We start from the raw sequence: 20,371 nt of genomic DNA, 5'->3' as shown, positions 1-20,371 counted from the left end.
GTGTGTGTGTGTGTGTGTGTGTGTGTGTTTGTGTATACATTTATAGATCATATTTTTATAACTGACAGGAAGGGTACCGATTGGCTGTTTCATGTCCATCCCTGGTTGGCTGCAGTCTGTATAGAAGGCGGGGTACATGTTTGTTACGTAACTGTTTTATGTTGTAAAAGAGCTCCGTAACGCTTTGCTTTGTGGCTAACGCTAGGCTTTCAACTGAAAAAAGGGGTTGGGGGAGTGAGGGATGAGGGGTAAACTAGGACATAGAAAACCACGTGATGGTAACTATGACAACAGCCTTAGGCAGAGAGAAGAGGACAAGTGGTGTGTGAGGTGTGTGTTAATGCCCCCCCCCTCTCATCCCCAGACGCTGCCGCTACCGCTACACGCTCTTCAGTACCTCTTGCTGCCACTAGAGGGAGACAGAGGCTTCTAGTCAGAATATAACCTGAGACAATGGAGACGTTTGGAGGATTTATGTATTCTTTAGGACCAAACCTGAGTCTACGTACAGTGGGAGCTATTCATCATCTTGTCTGTGTTTACGTTCCCATGTTAAAACCTAATATTATGACCAATTACAGACCAGTAGAGACCCAGTAGATGCCACCACAGAGCCAATATTAACCAGTACAGACCCAGTACAAACCACTAGAGCCAGTATAAACCAGTTCAGACCCAGTATGAACCATTATAGACCCCCTACGCAGCCAGTCCAAGCAGTTGTACAAGCAGAGTGTGTTTTTTTATTAAGGAAGCCCGTGGCATCTTGTTGTGGGCAGAGGCACAAGACAGACGAGACAGAAGGCGAACAAAGAGGAGGCGGCTGGTGCCCTGGTCTCTGTAAATAGAAACCAGAGAATATGTTCTTAATCTCCATCTACAAATATAAACTGCAGAAGATCCCAGCTCAGTCCAGCGTGGATCTTAATGAAAGAGACATGACACAAAACACGAACAAGGTTGTTTTCCGAGGCCCTCCTGTCGAAACATCTGATCACCGTACGACTTGATGACAACGGTCATGTGGTCACGGTGTCTGAGGCCCCGTCCCCCCCTCCCGCACCTGGACACCCCCTGCTCTTCCTGGGGTCCAGCAGTCAGCCATGTTGTAGTACTTCACTTAGCTGAGTTTGTTGAGTTTGGTTTCACCCAGAGACCTCACGACGTGAGGTAATGGTGTGTGTGAGACAAGGGAGACGCATAGTGGGGACCTCCTGCCTCACGGGCACCGTTTGCATTGCTGTGACGCTGCTGTTTGTGATCAGTTTGTGCACATGTGTTCACATCAGACGGGGAGGTGCTGAGTCTGGTCCTTCCTCCTCGCAGTGACCTCAGACGTCGTGGGCTCCTCCTGGTTCTCCTGCGGCCTGGGGACGTTGATGTTGGGGTCGTCGTCGTCGTCCACGTTGTAGCACTTGCCCAGGTTCTTGATGACGTTGAGGTTCCAGCGGGCCGTCTCGGCCAGGCTTTTCTCCAGGATCCAGCCGTCCGACTCCGAGTCCAGATCCCCCAGGAGGAGCAGGTTCTCCATGGCCGTCTGGAGGTACCGCACACCCGTCAGAACCAGCAGCTGTACAAAACAGAACCCACTGCTGTTAGAGGGGTAGGGCCTCTGTGCACTTCACAGGCAAGAGATGATGATGAGATGATGACACAATCCTCCTAAACAACCCCCGGATACAATCCTCCATGTCAGCAGTCTACCCTGAGGCATCCTTGTGCAAGATGCATCCTAACCCCACACCTGCTCCTCAATTATGTGTATCTGTGTTCACTGTAAATGGTTTTGGATTAAATAATTTTCTGAATAAATAGAAAGTGAATTAAAATACAGAAATATGTCGTAAATGAGCAGGTTGGGTTATCTTGCTCAAAGCATGCCCGAACGTGGACCGTGGCCATTGGGGTTCAAACACAGTACCTAGACTATCATGCCCCTATATAAATATAGCAACACATAAATACTGATACAGATACGGACACCCACTACTTTGTTGATCCCGGAGTAAAATGCTTAAAAAGACAGACGGACTGATGTAAAGCTCTATAGACGGACAGTGTGGTACCTCAAACAGCCATATGAGGAGGACTATGAGGCCGGTGGACTGCAGGATGCCGGTGTAGTGCTCCAGAAGCACCTGTCTGCAGCCCCGCGTCCACAGGTTGAGGCGGTCCGTCTGGTGGCGGTAGGCGAAGTGGGCCGAGTTGTTGGTGAGCTGGTGCTGGATGCAGGGCCGCGGCGAGAAGGTGTTACAGCAGCTGAACGGAACGCCGTCAACCAGGTACTTGCCCTCCACGTTGCTCCTCAGGCGGCTGACAGGAACCACGGAAAAACTCTGGGGTTACTCAGAAACCCCTGTGCATGTTATGTACTACTTGGTCATCTAGCAGACCCTTTAAAATAATTAACCCCACTAATACCCAGTTTAACCAAGTTATGTCCAATAGAACATAATAGACTTGAGACTACTGAAACCGTAATAGAACCCCAGTAGTCTAGAGTCTAGACCACTAATAACCCGGTGGAACCAAGACCAAACACCACTGATACCACTGATACTAATAGAACCCAGTAAAGTCCTGTAGAACCTGGTCGACTGTAGACCGCTGCTACCAAGTGGAACCAAGTGCAGTCCACATCCACCCGAACACTTACTCCAGGACGCGGGGGCTGGTCATGTCCAGGTACCGATTGCTGACCCACTGGACGGCGAACCAGTCTTTGTACCCGGCGTTCCCGCAGCACTGGAACTGGATCTGGAGCAGGTCCACCGTGCGCTTCAGGTAGCAGCGTCCGGGCGTGTCCGTGTCCTTGTAGTAGCGCATGGCGCTGCGCAGGCCCAGCTGCAGCGAGTCCTCCAGCTGGCTGCGCATGCTGTAGCACAGCAGCGCCCCCACCAGCACGCAGAAGGTGAAGCAGAAGGTGCAGACGATGTAGGGCAGCATCACCAGCTTCCAGCGGGTGAACTTGGCCCCGTCCACGCAGTCGTAGCAGATCTTCCCGCCCAGGAAGTTAATGCAGCAGGCGACCAGGCCCGTGGCGATGAGCATGTGAGGCACGTACAGGATGTCCTGGTCTGACATCACTTCCCTTTGCTTCTGGATCTCCACCTTGATGAACAGGCCCAGGCTGAAGATGATGACGCCCGTCACCACGGAGATCCAGTTCAGCATCCATAGCACCTTGGCCAGCTTGTCCCTCTCCTCCCTCGTGAAGGTCACCTTGCCGACGGCCATGATGTTGTGTGGTTGCTATGGCGTTATGTTGTTGCTATGTTGTTCTGGGGTTAATCTGGTGTTGTTCTGTGGTTGCTATGGTGTTATGGTGGTTTGCCTGATTTTGTGTAGTTGCTATGTTGTTTTGTGGTTGCTATGGTGTTGTATGGTTGCAATTTCGTTTTTTGGTTGCTATGTTTCAGGGCAGTTGCTATGTCACAGTGTGGTTTATATGTTACGGTGTGGTTGCTATGTTGTTTTGTGGTTGCTATGGTGTTTTAAAGTTGCTTTTGTTGTGTGGTTGCTATGTTACAGGGCTGTTGCTATGTTACAGTGTGGTTGATGTATTACGATGTGGTTGCTAAGTTACAGTCTGGTTACTATTTCAATGTGCGGTTGCTATGTTACAGTCTGGTTGCTAAGTTACAGTTTGGTTGCTATTTCACTGTGCGGTTGCTATGTTACAGTTCGGTTGCTATGTTACAGTCCGGTTGCTATGTTGCAGTGCGGTTGCTATGTTACAGTGCGGTTGCTATGTTACAGTGCGGGTGCTAGGTTACAGTGTGGGTGCTAGGTTACAGTGCGGTTGCTATGTTACAGTGCGGGTGCTAGGTTACAGTGCGGTTGCTATGTTATAGTGCGGGTGCTAGGTTACAGTGCGGTTGCTATGTTACAGTGCGGGTGCTAGGTTACAGTGCGGGTGCTAGGTTACAGTGCGGTTGCTAGGTTACAGGGCGGTCGCTATGCACGGTGTTGAACAGGAGTCCTCTCACTCAGGGCTGCTCCTCCAGGAGTTCATCCCGGGGGCCAGAGGGAGCTACAGGGAGCTACAGAGGCGGCTGAAGATGGAGGACCTCTTGCTTTCTCCTGTAAGGAGCTTAGACACGGAGAGTTATTCCTGGCTCCTCTCCTGCCTCCTTTCCTCCAGCAGAGAGACTAACCTGGAAGCATGGACAAACAGCACACAACCAACAGAAATCACTGCTGGGAAAACCGGACAACGCACTCATCCGCAAACACGATGAAGACGTAGTTGACGCCGTAGTAGTTGTAGTTCGAATGTTCGTACGTTGAATGATTTTTGTAGGTAGGACGTTGCATGGAAACATACATAGAATTGAAAATAGAAACTATTCGCAGGAATCGATCAAAGAATCAAATTCTCCCCATGACCGAGTTAGGGTTTAGGGTGTGTTGGGTCAGAGTATGTCATCATAACCCTATAGGGTGGGGGTAAGGGCAGTCATGAGGTCAACCCTCAACCCTCAAGGGTTGAGGGTTGAGCCTCAGGGTAAGAGGTTAGGTTAGGGTTAGTAGGGTAAACGGCTGTATTCCACCTGTGCGGTGTGGTTCAGGTCAGGGCAGGGTAGCGGTGGGGTTATGGGTGGCGGGTTGGGGTGTGGGGCAGGGGGATCCGGGCTAGGGGCTATGGCGGACGGCTGTACCTGCGTGGTGCGTCTCCTCATGCTGCCGTCTCCTCCTGGTGGTACGCACTCCTCGTCCGAGCGTGTCGTGTTAAAACTTAAGAGAGTCATTGAGCCGCGGCTCTCCACGCCAGCTGTAATCAGTTTAGCTTAATGGTAAACCCCGAACCACTAATCTGGAGTCTTCTGTGGCAACGTCCTGACCAACTACAACCTCTTGCTTTCTCTCTTAATTAAATTGGAATTAAATTGTATTTTTATTTCATTTTATTCAATTCTAATGGCTGTATTGTCATGGGGAATGTACATTTACATTGCCCAAGCACAGCAAAATGTAGGCTACAATAAGAAAAAAAAAAAATATATATATATATATATATACACATGATTTCTCTCTCTCTCTCTCTCTCTTGATTTATTTTGTAGGCTTACACACTTTAATTCACTCGTATTGAAGTTTGATTAAAAGACTACACAATTAATCCTACGTTTTTATTTTTTGTTTCCATAAATTCACGATAGGACTTCCAACCGATCATCAACAGTACACTTTGAGACTGAGGCACATGGAAGTGGTCTGTGTTTGTTTGGGTCATTAAATCAACAAGTCCCAGGGGCCCTAACACCTTCCTGCCTCGCTGTTCCTGCACACCGGTGGTACCTCCTCATCCCACCGGTGGTACCTCCTCATCCCACTGGAGGAACCACGGAACACGCAGACCTCTGGCTTCTTGTGGAAGCCTTCAGTTCGCACTGCGCAGCCGCAGTGCGACCCGCGCGTCTTTTTAGTCAAGGTTTGGAGGGAGCCATGGCCCTGGATAATTTCCTTTTTGGCCAGTGCATCCTGTATTTCCTTGCGTTTCTGTTCGGCTTCATCTCGGTCGTGCCGCTCTCGGAAAACAGCGACGACTTCCAGGGGAGATGCCTGCTTTTCACGGAGGGGAGGTGGCGCAAGGAGAACGCGACGGGAGGAGGAGGAGGAGGAGGAGGAAAGGAGAGCTTTGTGGTGGAGGAGTGGGCTCCCGAGTCCTCCTGCCGCTTCGTCACTTTCGTGGGCATCGCATCCCTCATCGTGTCCGCGGTGCAGGCTTGGCGGACCTTCTACTACCTCTGCAAGGGACACGACGAGTGAGAGATATTCTGTCATGGATAACTTCACCGGCAGACATGCCTGTCTGTCAGTCAAGATGTACAACATCAGTTCAGTGACGAATCGATGACGTTTCGTGTGAGAAAAAAATATTAAAGATAAAAATAGCAGCATCTATATGAATGACAGAAAGAAAGAGACATGTAGATATTTTTTTGTATGTGGGTTAGGGAAGGTTTATTTCAGTCTTTAAGAAATTGTAACTTGTAGAATAAAGGGATCAGGCAATAATATGATATTTGTAGATAACGTCAGCAGATAGATGGCTTTGGATAAACTTAACAGCAATATCACTTTTCAGTTCATGCTTGTTTCAACTGATTTCTGGAGTCTTGATGTATTCTAACAGTTTCCTGTAGTTCTTGATGTATTAACAGTTTCCTGTAGTTCTTGATGTATTAACAGTTTCCTGTAGTTCTTGGTGTATTAACAGTTTCCTGTAATTATTGCTGTATTAACAGTTTCCTGTAGTTCTTGGTGTATTAACAGTTTCCTGTAGTTCTTGCTGTATTAACAGTTTCCTGTAGTTCTTGGTGTATTAACAGTTTCCTGTAGTTCTTGCTGTATTAACAGTTTGCTGTAGTTCTTGCTGTATTAACAGTTTCCTGTAGTTCTTGCTGTATTCTCACAGTTTGCTGTAGTTCTTGGTGTATTAACAGTTTCCTGTAGTTCTTGCTGTATTCTCACAGTTTGCTGTAGTTCTTGCTGTATTAACAGTTTCCTGTAGTTCTTGCTGTATTCTCACAGTTTGCTGTAGTTCTTGGTGTATTAACAGTTTCCTGTAGTTCTTGCTGTATTCTCACAGTTTCCTGTAGTTCTTGCTGTATTAACAGTTTCCTGTAGTTCTTGCTGTATTAACAGTTTCCTGTAGTTCTTACTGTATTCTCACAGCTTGCTGAGGTTCTCGTGGTCACCCCCTGTGTCCTCTCTGCTGTAGTAACCGTGTGCGTGTGCTGGTCAGCCTGCTGGTCAGCTCCGCCCTGCTCTGCCTGCTGTTTGTGGCCGGGACCCTGACCACGCTGGGCTTCAGCACCTGGTGCACGGCGCTGCGGGCCCACCGGCCCCACAGGTACCGGCCCCCGCCCTGTCCCTCAGGACCACCTCCTTAAGCATGGCCGTCAGTGCTATCAGTGGAAGGCCTGCTGTGTACACCGGCTTTGACTTGAGTCTATCATTTAACTGTCTCTCTGGAGGGGCCCCTGATTCACCACCAGGTGGATGTTGATTGGCCACTAAAAGTCATTCAAAAATTGACCCGTCAGTGATGTCACAAATGGGAGCATCCCCTCCCCCGACCTTAACCCTAACCCTAACCCTATGTATGAGGGGTGTACCAGCCTACCAGCCTGCCCAGTGGACTGTATAGCGACTGCTGGGCTGGAAGGCTGGCTGGACATGTGCAATGTCACTATGGTCGATTTCTCAACGGAATTGACTTGAAATGGCTAATCCAAACATATGTAAGGTTTTGATAAAGTTGATTTTAGTTTTATTGTCTGTTACTTACTGTCCTATATTGGTGTGTTTGTGTGTATGTGTTTGTGTGTGTGTGTGTGTGTGTGTGTGTGTGTGTGTGTGTGTGTGTTCCTGTGTGTGTGTGTGTGTAGTTGTGAAGAGCTCCAGCAGACCGACCTGGAGCTGGGTCTGGATAACTCCTCTTTCTACGACCAGTTTGCCATCGCTCAGGTAAACATCACCTTCATGTCCTGACATTGGGGGTTTTTGAGATGTAATTATGGTTTATGAACGGCTATTTACAGCTGGTTCCTAGGGGTGGAAATCGGAGCATTCATGACGATTTGATACAATATCGATTTCTTAAGCCAACGATTCGATCATTTTTGATACGTTTCGATTCGATTTGATACGATTCGATACTCAATATTTTTTATATTATATCTATTAATATAATATCTATCAAATAAATAAACAAAAAATGTTATCATTTGCCTTTTATTATTATTATTACTATTATTTTTAATAATCAATACTCTTGCGGACGAATCGATGCATCCAATCGTCGGCTGTATAATCGATTAATCGATACAAATCAATTAATATTTACACCCCTACTGGTTCCACAAACGGCATTGTACGTAGCATGTCACTAGCACGTAGCTTTAATAGGGGCTACTTTCTCCGTCTTTCTTGTGTTTGTTTGTTTTTCCGTTAAATGTTGGGTCTGGTGGGGGGGTCTGGAGGTTTTGGGGTCGGGGGGTCTGGAGGTTGAGGCTGGGGGGGTCTGGAGGTTTTGGGGTGGGGGTCAGGAGGTTTTTGGGTGGGGGGGTCGGGAGGTTTTGGGGTGGGGGGGTCTGGAGGTTGAGGCTGGGGGGGTCTGGAGGTTTTGGGGTGGGGGGGGTCTGGAGGTTTTGGGGTGGGGGGGGTCTGGAGGTTTTGGGGTGGGGGGTCTGGAGGTTTTGGGGTGGGGGGTCTGGAGGTTTTGGGCTGGCTGATCTGGGATGTGATCTGTGAGACTAGGGGGTCCCTGACGTGTGTGTCCCCTCCCAGGTGGGTCTGTGGTGCTCCTGGTTGTCCTGGCTGGTCCTGGTTCTCCTGGAGCTCCTCAGGGTCTCCTGGGGGCCTCGCCGGGGGGAGAAACTGGGGCTCCTCCTGGTGCAGGAGAAGGAGCCGCTGCTCAGCCTCTGAGGGCCCGAGGAGGAGGGCCTCCGACACACACACACACACACACACACACACACACACACACACACACACAAGAATATATACATACATACTTAAATATACACACATGCATGCACACACACACACACACACACATTATTATATACAAACACATGCATGCACACACACACACACACACACACACACACACAGGCGCACACACTGAATACAAAATACACTTATACGATGACCTCACATCCTAACCTAACCACAGCTCACTGATCAACTGTGCCAAACTGTGTCTGTTATAGAAAGATTCCTGCTATAGTTACTATTCGTACTATAGTTACTGTTTCTATAGTTACTATTCCATTTTAGGAATGATATAGTTCAACTCTAAGTGATTGTGTAACTATTATATATAGTTTAGATTATATATGTATAGAATAGTTTACGACTTTAGAACTGTTAGGCCTAATAGCGTTACTCGTCCAACCATAGGTTGGACGATGAGGATTTTTCAGTCCCACAGCACCACCTGCTGGTTGAGCCTGCATGTGTTGCTCGGAGGTTAGCCGAGTTCTGTTTTACATCATTTCAAAGAATGAGGCTAATTCCTCTATTATTTATTATTTAGTGTATTATTTTTTACGTTGTTTTATTTAACGGCCTGTATTAAATTGTTTTCTGAATAAATGTAATTAAACTACAGAAGAGTGTCTCACAATTTCTTCATGAGTATAAACAAGATCCTTAAATCTCAGGTTGTGACATTGTGACTCTAAAAATATCATATTTTAACTTAAACAAAACTACATCTAGAAGACAAACTAAACAAAATAAAACTACAAAGGAACACCTAAGATAGACATTTTTATTTTGACTTTGTTCTTTGTGGCCCTCTGTTGTAATCGGGGCCTCATATCGGAGAATGAGATAAACAGGAAGAAAGGGGGGGAGAGAAAGAGAAAATATTAAATAGTCTCCACGCAAGATTAGAGCTAGAATCACAAGATAAACTATCTCTAAACTTTTAACTTCAATATGACCTAAGATCAAAAATATCTATAGAAATAGTGTCCAGTTGACAGTTTGATCACAGTTCATTCATCTCCACAATGATGGTTTAATAATCAAGTGATTTAATCATGTAATAATTCACGACATGACACACAACAAAGAAAAGCCATCATTCCACAGCTTTTCAGCCCACTCACCAGGTTGTGGAGCTACTGGCTCTTCTAAAGATGTCTAGATATGGCGACAGCATGTCTGAATCACGAGGTTGTTTTGATTTTTCTTCCCCGTTCCAGATATCATGTCCTGTGGGAGCTGGGTGCGGGCTCATGCCTCCTCAGAAAAATATCTTCATATTCACCCCCACTGAATCTTGCAGTTGATAGGATTACACTCACCGATTCGATTTGATTTGTCAATGTTTACTCAGTTTCTGCCTTCTGATCGTCTTCTCTATCGTCCACAAGACTATAAGCCAACCTCTCCTTCTGTTCCAACAAGACTGCGATACAGTACTACTCAGGGGAACCTTGGTGTTACCTTGGTGTTCAGTGCTACCTTGGTAGCACTGAAGGAATGCAGCAGGGTAATGCCAGGAATTGCAGGGTGAGGCCCAAATATGGTTGTCTGGTCATGTAAACTTCCTGCTGCAGCTCCTGCTGGATTATATATGCTGGGCACATTCATTAAAATATCAATTTGAAAGGCAGGTACTAATTTAAAAATAAATTGTCTTCTGTCTGCTGACAATAGAATAGAATATAAATTATTAAGTACACCTAAAATTAAAGTAAAGTATCTGTATTTACAATAGTATATGTACAATAATAATAATATACTGTATGTTACCAATATAGCCTATTTTATAAGTAGGCATGCAGTGAAGAGTACAAAAGTAGGTGTGATCTACTGGTAGACACTGGAACAGAAAGAATGGGCATTGTTCAATCAATATATTGTATTGAAATTAATTGATAGGGTTGTATGTATGTACTGATTTGGTGGAACGAACGCCAACCAGCCAGTATAGTCCGGTCATTTTATGAAAAAAGGTAAAACAAATTGCAACAGAAGCAAACTCAACTGATTTTGTATCCTCAATATGTCCTGAGTAAGGAAAAAAAGCCCAGAAGAATCCCATTAGGGGAAAGGTTAGAAAAATGCCCTTTTTGCTTCTGTTGCTTCTGTTTGCTTCTGTTGCAATTTGTTCTAGGTTGATCCCCATTTTGGCTTAAAATGACAGGACTAGTAGGAAAGCCCAGATAAGAGTATCTCCCCATCTAACCTGAGACGTAGCCTACGCATGTTTTTTTTTTTTTTTTGCCTTGAGAAAGTGGATGTGTGGCGTGTGCGCGTGTGTGAGCAGGCAAAAACGTGTGTCACACGGTGATACCGTGAGAGTTCGCAGCTCTGCCGCCCTGCCCGACTCAGCCCAACTGTGCAGGCGGAGTTTCCCCAGCTCGCCAAGTATACAGAAAAAGTATTTTCACCTCTCAGAAAGTTTTCATGGTCGGACTAACGCTCGGAGTTGAACGACTTTCAATAACGCAGTGCATCGCTTTGAACGGTAAGCCGACAACTTAACCTTTCTAGATCAGATCAGCTGTTCGGACTGGCCATCCCCTCAAACTTTTGAGGGGGAGATGTGTTTATTTATTTAGATCTTTAGATCTTTAGACCTTTTACATTGACTCCCTGTGGTGGAGGAGGAGGAGGAGGAGGAGGAGGAGGAGGGGGAGGAGGAGGAGGAGGAGAAAGTCTCGCTGGCTCCTGGTACCAGGTTCCAGGTTTAGCCGGAGACTGCATTTATTCAAAAATAGATGCAGCGAACAGAAAATACAAAAACTATACTATGGTCTCCGTGAGACACTCAGTATTGAGGTACATCCACGGCCTTCCTCCATGCTTGTCGTTCCTGCTCTCCCTGGAGTGAGTCCTCGGCCGCCTTTTAAGATGTCCCCCAGGTCTCTTCGTCCCTCCGGCCAGGTGTACCCCATCTGGCTGATGACGGTGAGGAAAGTGATGCTCTCTGCCGCCGGCTAGTGGGTGTCGGCGGTATACGCCGTCCACCACTAGTCCACGGATCCCCCTGGTGGGGAGCGGGTTGTCACAATATATATATATACCCACACACAACGTCCTTTTTTTGTCTGGTTACCATGGTAACATCAGTGATGCTTGTCCCCTAGTGGGACTTCAAGACGGTCTTTGAGCAACTCACACTCTGACCTTTGACCTCTCTCCTTCCCCAACCTGGTCCACCTACCTCTTTTCTGTCTCCAGCGCTCTCTCTCTCTCTCTCTCTCGCTCTCTCTCTCTCTCTCTCTCTGTCTGTGTTGTCTGAGACTCCAGTATGGCCGTCAGGGCCAAGTGGGCCACGGCGAAGGACCTTGTGACCAGCAGCCGTCTGGACGCCGACGCACAGCTGGAAGCCAACCTGGAGGATGCGGACCCAGAGCTCTGCATCCGCCTGCTCCAGGTACCCTCCCCCCACCAACCCCCCACCCCCCCTCCTTCTTTCATCTGAAACTATAGACAAAATAAATTAATATATAGGCCTGAAAATGTGAAATATCAAAGGTAAACATCAAACATCAAAAAGTGAATGTATGATTTTCAATTCTGTCAAAAGTACACACGCTCCTCTCTCCGTTTCCATGAGAGTGGCATGGTGTGTGCCACTCAAATGTCACAATGGGACTCAGCTCTTTAACCAGAAATTCAAGAGGCACAATGAGTGCAGACCTTTTGAGAGGTAGTGGATGAGGAGCCCCCACACACACACACACACGCACGCACGCACGCACGCACGCACACACACACACACACACACACACACACACACACACACACACACACACACACACACACACACACACACACACACACAGTGTTTAGGCTTCTCTCAAAAAGGTCCGGGCATGTCCTGTGAATAATTGTAAAAGCTTAGCTTTTTCAGCTGATGGTCGGACTAACGCTCGGAGTTGAACGACTTTCAATAATGCAGTGCATCGCTTTGAACGGTACGCCGACAACTTAACCTTTCTAGATCAGATCAATAGCTTCCCGGAGATCTATTTAATTTCACCCACATAGTTCCAGTGAATCCATTTCCCCAAAGGGGAACTGTGTTGTTGTCACTCACACATGGCTGTCTTCTCCTTTCACCTCTTGCCAAAGACCGTCCATCATGTTACTCACTGACTTTTTTGGCATCATGAAAACATTGCCACATACTGTATCTTGAGATTACTTATTATTGTTACACCGTAACCACTAGAATATCTGGAGCCCTTTTTCAATGCAAGTGCATCATTCAAATATAAGCCATATGCTATAGACTGTGACAGATCTGTTACATGGATCCAAATCGGACACCTAACATAGATTTGCAAATGACAAGTTCCTCTCTGCTCATGGCCCCAGTCCACGTGATCCTGCTGAATCAGTACAAGTACCAGGAAATATCCCTTTAAATCCACTTAAAACCAGGAGCAGAACCAGAACTCAGTGACCTTTCAACCTTTGACCTGTGCAGGTCCCGACGGTGACCAACTACTCGGGGCTGCTGAGGCGCCTGCAGTCCAGCACCACGGCCTGGAAGGTCCTGTTCCTGGAGCTGCGGGGGCTGGACCTGCTGCTGGAGGCCCTGGAGCGGGTGTCTGGGCGCGGGTGCCTGCACATCACCGACGCCCTGCTCCAGCTGAAGTGCGTGGCTTGCGTGCGCGCCGTCATGAATTCCAAGACTGGCCTCGACTTCATGCTGGACAACCAGGGATACGTGCGCACGCTGGCCCAGGGTGAGGGGCCACTGCCTGGCCTGGAAGATATCCAATATAGGGTTGTGTGCTGTGTTGTATGTTATCAGCCTTAGTGCCAATGATCCTTTGTAGCTAAGTCCTTTGCTTGAAAGAAGAAGAAAACGTTTTGTTCTTCTCCTGGTCGTCTGTCTGTCTGTCTGTCTGTCTGTCTGTCTGTCTGTCTCTACTGGGCTGTCTTGTCTGTTGGTGTCTGTCTGTCTGTCTCTCCGTCTCCCTGACCTGTCCGTCTATCTCACCTGGTGTGTCTATGTGTCTCTCTGTCAGCTCTGGACACGTCTAACATGATGGTGAAGATGGAGGTGTTTAGGCTGCTGTCGTGCATCACCCTGTATAAACTCAGTGGGCAGCAGCAGACCATCGATGCCCTGGAGCACTACAAGGTGACTCACTGCCTTACTGTCTCCATGTGTCTCACTGCTCTTCACTTCTGGCAGATGTGGTCGTGGGGTCTAGACCCTGGTGGTTGTAGGCTCAAGAACTTTGTGGATGTGGGGTCTAGACCCTGTGGTTGTTGGGTCTAGACCCTGTGGTTGTGGGGGTTGGACCCGAGGTGGTTGTGGGGTAAAGACTTTGATGGTTGGCGGATCTAGACCCTGGTTTTAGTAGGGTCTTTCTTGACCCTGTTGTTGGGGGGTCTACACCCTGGTGGTTGTTTGGTCTAGACCAGGGGTTTTCAAACTTTGAGTGTGTGTGGACCACTTTTTATGATCAAGAATTTTCACGGACCACCTTATAATACATATAATAAAATATGTCTACACACCAGTGGCGGCTGCTGGTCTTTCAAAGAGCTCATTTTCGGCCTACATCATATAAATTGTCAATTTATGTATATGTAAATTATGCTCTCTGTTCCTTTTCAAGGAAATGCTCTGTCATACCAACTAGCCGTCTTTTCCAGTGACTTGACCAGTGTCCTCTCAATGGCCAGCAGAGCTAGGCTGCTTAAACGGCCTTGGTACATTGTGTTAGGTGTAGGACTTGAGCCGCTTTAAAAAGGAGAAGCTCCTTTCTACACCTGCAGATGTAGCTCCAATTGTTGCCACTAATGAGAACAGTTTGTAAAGCTGAGGCATTGCACTGTCCAACTCCATGTCTTTAAGGAACACAAATCACACAGCTTTCTCCTGTCACCCTGCAAGCCCTGATCTGAATACAGGACTTTCAGGAAGTTCAGACCTCAGGCTCAACTGAATCAAAGTGATGGCCAATTACCAAAACGATATTAAACTTGAACAAGGGAATGGAACAGTGCCTGCGCTCCGCACCCGCAGAACAGGTGCGGCGAGTAGGCGAGTAGGGCACCAAGTGCCTGGGGGGCACCAAGTACCTGGAGGGGGCCCAAAATTAAGGTTGATAATTATTACATTACAATTTTCAAAATATATAAATGAATTACGAACAGGTCCACAGTTGTTATTTCGCATCAGGAGCACCCTCGGAGCACCCTCTATCAGCGCAGTTCTTCATCAGTTCATGTTGTCAATCAAACGGCAACTCAGTCTTTCGCAGACCATCCAATCATCACGCAGACGTGTCCAGGCCAGCCCACTCCTCCATTCACCCCCAGAGACGCTGAGCGTCCGTGGGATGGACATAATCGCAGCATTATCCAATGACCGTCGACTTTCGATGCACTAAAAAAAGCTGTTCTGTGTAGCCCCATTGTAGTGGATGTATGCTGAGCTTCAACAGGCAAATGCACTGTGACGCTACGGAGTGTATGAGGAAATTGAGTCAGTCGACCTGCGATAAGCAGCTGATTCTGAACGAACTCGTCTTCGAGATGGACGTGTTCTAACGCATTTTTAGTCAATGAAATGTTAACACAACAGTATATATTTGACCATTTAATTTTTGAAATTTTAGGGGAGCTGAGCTTCCCTTGCAGTCTTAGAGAAATCGCCACTGCTACACACAGTCCTACCTGAATTACCCCCACCTCTTAATAGACATACTGTATATTAGCACTAAAAGTAACATAGCATCAGTACAACAGGCTTGTTAAAAGAACGTTTAATGCACACAACGGCTGCCACATATTTAATGTATTTATTTAAAGCGCCCGAGGGCATAATCAGGTTCATTTGAACACCAGGCTTATATCCATAGCAATGATAATGGAATATTAAATATGTACAGTAATCACAAACAAATTGAACTGAACTGAACTGGATAAAGTCAAATATCAAATCTTCTCAAAGTCCTCAACGAACAGGCTGGGAGTTTGTCCAAGTAACATATGCAAAACATTTCAGAAACGGGAGATCAAGAAACTTACTGGAAATGAAAATAATAATAGGCCTTATTTCTTCCATTTATAATAAAAAAAAACTGCCTATATATAAAGGCTATGCATGTGATGTGATCACGAAGTTTGCTTTTTTTTTTTTTTTTTTCTTTTCCACGGACCACCTGCAGTACCGTCGCGGACCACTGGTGGTCCGTGGACCACAGTTTGAAAATCACTGGTCTAGACCAATGTGGTTGTAGGGTTAAGATCCCGGTGGTTGGGGGGTCTAGACCAATGTGGTTGTTGGGTCTAGACCAATGTGGTTGTAGGGTTAACATCCCGGTGGTTGTTGGGTCTAGACCAATGTGGTTGTTGGGTCTAGACCAATGTGGTTGTAGGGTTAAGATCCTGGTGGTTGGGGGGTCTAGACCAATGTGGTTGTAGGGTTAAGATCCTGGTGGTTGGGGGGTCTAGACCCTGGTGGTTGTTGGGTCTAGACCAATGTGGTTGTAGGGTTAAGATCCTGGTGGTTGGGGGGTCTAGACCCTGGTGGTTGTTGGGTCTAGACCAATGCGGTTGTAGGGTTAAGATCCTGGTGGTTGGGGGGTCTAGACCCTGGTGGTTGTTGGTTGTTGACCCCAGCTTGTGTCTCCCTGCCAGAGCCTGAAGAAGCAGCAGTATCGGTTCAGCGTGATCATGAACGAGCTCCAAGCCACGGACAACGTGGACTACATGGTGACCCTCATGGGCATGGTGAACACGCTGCTTCACAGCCTGGATGACCTCCGCAAGAGAGACAAGCTGCGCAAGGAGTTCATAGGTCACTATCAATATGATTGATTACAGTGGATGTAGCCCATAATCAGCTACGGTTGATAGTGGATGGACGGAAGGATAGAGATAGTATATGGATAGATAGATGGATGTAAGAAAGAAAGGAAGAATACTTTATTGATCCCAAAGGTCAAGTTTTTCCAATAGCATACCAATTCACAGTGAAGAGAAAAAATCCACTAAATAGAATAAGAGACAAAAAAAACAAGGTTAAAGACCAAAAGTTAACAGGAGTAGCCTACAAACTGTCAATTGTTGCATTGTGCAACTGTCGTTATAGGCTACGGTCTACGAGTTTAGTATGATCTACAATGTACTATCTTTTATGTTGTTGTTACTTCTCATCCAGGTCTGCAGCTGCTTGACCTACTGCCCAGACTAAGGTACAGAACACAACCAGCTGGACCAGAAGAATGAAAGATAGGTTGTCTGTCTGTCACTGTTTAACCTCATTCTGACTGTGAATCTGTCTCTGTCTGTCTATCCTATTATCTGTCTGTCTTTCCTATCATCTGTCTGTCTGTCTGTCTGTCTGTCTGCCTGTCTGTGTCCCCTGCAGGGATATGGATGACATGAATCTGAACCACCAGTGCGAAACATTTGAGAACTCTCTGGTGGTGGATGAGGAGAACATGATGGAGATGTATGGTGGCATCGACATGAGCAGCCACCAAGACGTCTTCACCAGCCTGTTTACCAGAGTATTCTCTTCCTCTTCCTCCTCTTCCTCCTCCTCCCCCTCCCCCTATCACCTCTCCATCACTCTGTCACTTCTAAATCATCCCTCCATCATTCTGTCTCTCCTCCATAATCTCTCCATCATTCTGTCTCTCCTCTATCATCTCTCCATCATTCTGTCTCTTTTCCATCATTCTGTCTCTCCTCTATCATCTCTCCATCATTCTGTCTCTTTTCCATCATTCTGTCTCTCCTTCATCATCTCTCCATTGTCTCATGTATCAGTGAGGTTGTGTGTTTCTGCCGGGTGTGTGCAGTGTGTGCTGATGCAGTGTGTTTGTCTCCCCCTGCTGGTGGCAGGTGAGCAGCACCCCGGCATCGCTCCACCTGCTGTCTGTCCTGCAGGCTCTGCTGCTGGTGTCTCCAGACAGGACCGACGTCTGGGGGGTCCTGGAGACCCTGGTGGACCGAGCCATGCTGCTGTCCCAGGATGGTAGCGTCATGCTCTGACTTTCATAGAGACCTTTTTTTAAGTTGTTTCACTTTCTGCCGAAAAGTTCTGAGATTGACATGGTAGTTTAATGTGTTTGTGTGTGTGTGTGTGTGTGTTTCTGTCTTTCTGTGTTTCAGATCAGATCCCAGGGGAATCCGCTGATCTGCTCTTATCTAGGTTCTTTCCCTCCAAGGCCCCGCCTCCCCCTGTCTCCCCCAATCAGAGGGGCCCGACCACTGACATGGCGGTCCAGACTGTGTTGATGGACAGCCTTTCTGACCTATCCCAACCATTATCCAAAACCACTAGTGTATCACCTCCTCCACCTCCTCCGCCCCCGCCACTACCTCCGTGTTTAGGAGGTCCTCCTCCACCTCCTCCTCCCCCACCACTACCTCCGTGTTTAGGAGGTCCTCCTCCACCTCCTCCTCCCCCACCACTACCTCCGTGTTTAGGAGGTCCTCCTCCACCTCCTCCACCCCCACCACTACCTCCGTGTTTAGGAGGTCCTCCTCCACCTCCTCCTCCCCCACCACTACCTCCGTGTTTAGGAGGTCCTCCTCCACCTCCTCCACCCCCACCACTACCTCCGTGTTTAGGAGGTCCTCCTCCACCTCCTCCACCCCCACCACTACCTCCGTGTTTAGGAGGTCCTCCTCCACCTCCTCCTCCCCCACCACTACCTCCGTGTTTAGGAGGTCCTCCTCCTCCTCCTCCTCCTCCACCACTACCCCCTGGCCCTGGAGGGGGTCCACCTCCTCCTCCACCTCCTCCTCTTCCCTTTGGAGGTCCTCCACCTCCTCCTCCGCCACCCGGTGGACTGATTGAAGCCACTGTTTTTCGAGGGCTTGGCAGAGCTTACAATAAGTCCGCCCCCCCAGCTCGCAGCCCCACCCACCACATGAGGAAACTCAACTGGCAGAAAATGACCATCTTAGGTCAGTGTGTGTGTGTGTGTGTGTGTGTGTGTGTGTGGCATATCTTCCTCCAAATGACTCCTCGATGATCAAATGAGCGATCGTCAATTCGGGGTTGTTAATGTCAACAATAAAATAGCCTGGAATTCCCAATAATCATCTAATCGGTTTATCCGATCAATCGATTATTGGGAATGGAAACATTCCCAAGAAACGATTGATCGGATAGAGTGATCATTCAGTCACGGTGAACATGTGGTGGTCGGAGGCGCTAACCTTCTCCCTCTCCTCTCTGCGGGCCCCCAGGGGGTAACTCCATGTGGACCTCTGCCTCTACCGGACCCCTGGAGCCAAACTACACCAGCATCGAGGAGCTGTTCGCTCTGCCGCAGACCGACGGCCCGGCTAAAGCCACCGGCCCGTCCGCCAAGCCCAAGGAGGTGCCTTTAACTAGACATGTTCCAATACCATTTTTTCCTTCCTGATACCAATTCCGATTCCTGAACTTGAGTATCTGCCGATTTTCAGAACTATATCATTTACATTTATAATTTATAATTATAATAATGCATTTGTATTCTTGTAGTAAAGCATCAATGCATGTAGGTCGGAGATGACGCGTTACCCATTCCAGCGTTCCACCTCCGTCCATCAACGACGCAGCATAACACCGCATGTGTTTCTGTATAGCCGTATTTCATAGAATCTGTGAAAAAAAACACTGAGCTGGTACGGAGAGCACCCTGAGCTAGACAGTGCGGTCGTACTCCTGCGAAAGCGGGAGAGTGCCAAAAGGACTGCACCTCGAGGAGCCGAGTAGACTAGTCGACGTCTGGGGAGCGGTGAGCTCTCTCCCAGTTGATAGCAATAGCTATTGTTTCTTTGACCAGACATTATAGTGCCCCCTATAGAAAGTTTGGCGCCAAACTTTTTTGAGACCTGCTTACAGCGGATATGTATATATCCCCAAATTGAAAACTTTTGAACATCAACCGAGATATAGGCATTACCAGAAAAACGCTAGAATAACAACAGGTATCCACAGATACTTTGTGACCTACCTAAATACCTAAATAAGGGAGCGGTCGAGACCTTTGTTTAGCTCATCTCAGCCAGAAGCGGAACTGGCTTGGTTGGTTCATTTTATTTTGGTAGAGTTGTTTGTTTTTTACATAATGGACTAATGAAGAATGTTTATTGAACGATATGTTCTTTTTCGTCTCTTCTCAGATTTCCTTCATCGATGGCAAAAAGAATCTGAACCTCAACATCTTCCTGAAGCAATTCCGATGGTACACAGACGCACTCAAACACATTGATCATAATGTTTAAATGAAGATTTAAGCACAGTGTTTCTATGGATGGTGTTGTGGAATCACTAAGTAACATCATTCTGCTTTGTGTTTTCCTGTTGGACTACAGTTCCCATGAGGAGTTTGTGGCATTGATCCAGAGAGGAGACGGCTCCAAGTTTAACGTTGGAACGCTGAAACAGCTGCTGAAACTGCTCCCAGAGAAACACGAGGTGAGTGGGTGGGACTCTAAATACTAGGGTTAGGGTTAGCCCTGGGTCTATCGAGTCGACTACAGTCTGAAAACCTCTCTTTCAGGTGGAGAACCTACGCTCCTATGAAGGAGAACCAGACAAGCTGGCCAACGTCGATCGCTTTTACCTCCTCTTGCTGGCTGTCCCGTGGTACTGCACCCATATACCTTAACTCAATGTGGCCTATTGATTACCTATCGCTGAGGACAGACCACGTGATTTAATCTTAACAAGTTTGTTCCTGAATTGTGCGGAGTGCAACAATTTGGAAAGCTAATGCTTTAGTGCTTAGCTTTATAACCATACAGCGCAATACATGTTTGTTTAAAGAGTTTTCATAGTTTCATAGTAGACAATAATAAACAAATGTCACAGCTTGGGCCATTTTGAGTGACATTAGTAACATGGATTTGGATTCTC

The 20,371-nt window shown here is 47.3% G+C and overlaps 3 protein-coding genes across 3 annotated transcripts; 2 read left to right on the top strand and 1 right to left on the bottom strand.

Annotated features, from left to right (window-relative positions):
* Positions 1-907: 907 nt before the first annotated feature.
* LOC311364320 (photoreceptor outer segment membrane glycoprotein 2-like) lies at positions 908-3,237 on the bottom strand (the record flags this gene model as incomplete). Its single annotated transcript, XM_084484303.1, has 4 exons — positions 908-923; positions 1,338-1,570; positions 2,067-2,313; positions 2,657-3,237. The coding sequence occupies 4 exons, from the start codon at positions 3,235-3,237 to the stop codon at positions 908-910; spliced, it is 1,077 nt and encodes a 358-aa protein (XP_084340429.1).
* Positions 3,238-5,448: 2,211 nt separating this feature from the next.
* On the top strand, positions 5,449-8,453 carry LOC311363757 (transmembrane protein 179-like; the record flags this gene model as incomplete). The annotated part of the gene is made up of 4 exons (XM_084483725.1): positions 5,449-5,768; positions 6,728-6,859; positions 7,398-7,476; positions 8,299-8,453. The coding sequence occupies 4 exons, from the start codon at positions 5,449-5,451 to the stop codon at positions 8,434-8,436; spliced, it is 669 nt and encodes a 222-aa protein (XP_084339851.1). The 3' UTR covers positions 8,437-8,453.
* A 2,414-nt stretch (positions 8,454-10,867) lies between these two features.
* On the top strand, positions 10,868-20,123 carry inf2 (inverted formin 2; the record flags this gene model as incomplete). The annotated part of the gene is made up of 12 exons (XM_084484302.1): positions 10,868-10,996; positions 11,713-11,908; positions 12,968-13,229; positions 13,515-13,630; positions 16,144-16,303; positions 16,667-16,700; positions 16,877-17,018; positions 17,356-17,488; positions 18,712-18,845; positions 19,636-19,697; positions 19,828-19,930; positions 20,016-20,123. The coding sequence occupies exons 2-12, from the start codon at positions 11,783-11,785 to the stop codon at positions 20,121-20,123; spliced, it is 1,380 nt and encodes a 459-aa protein (XP_084340428.1). The 5' UTR covers positions 10,868-10,996; positions 11,713-11,782.
* Positions 20,124-20,371: the final 248 nt, after the last annotated feature.

Source organism: Micromesistius poutassou, assembly GCF_964030765.1.
Source record: "Micromesistius poutassou genome assembly, chromosome: 19".
NCBI classification, from domain to species: Eukaryota; Metazoa; Chordata; class Actinopteri; order Gadiformes; family Gadidae; genus Micromesistius; species Micromesistius poutassou.
Note: the sequence above shows the minus strand (reverse complement) of the source record. Positions and strands in the feature narration are given on the sequence as shown.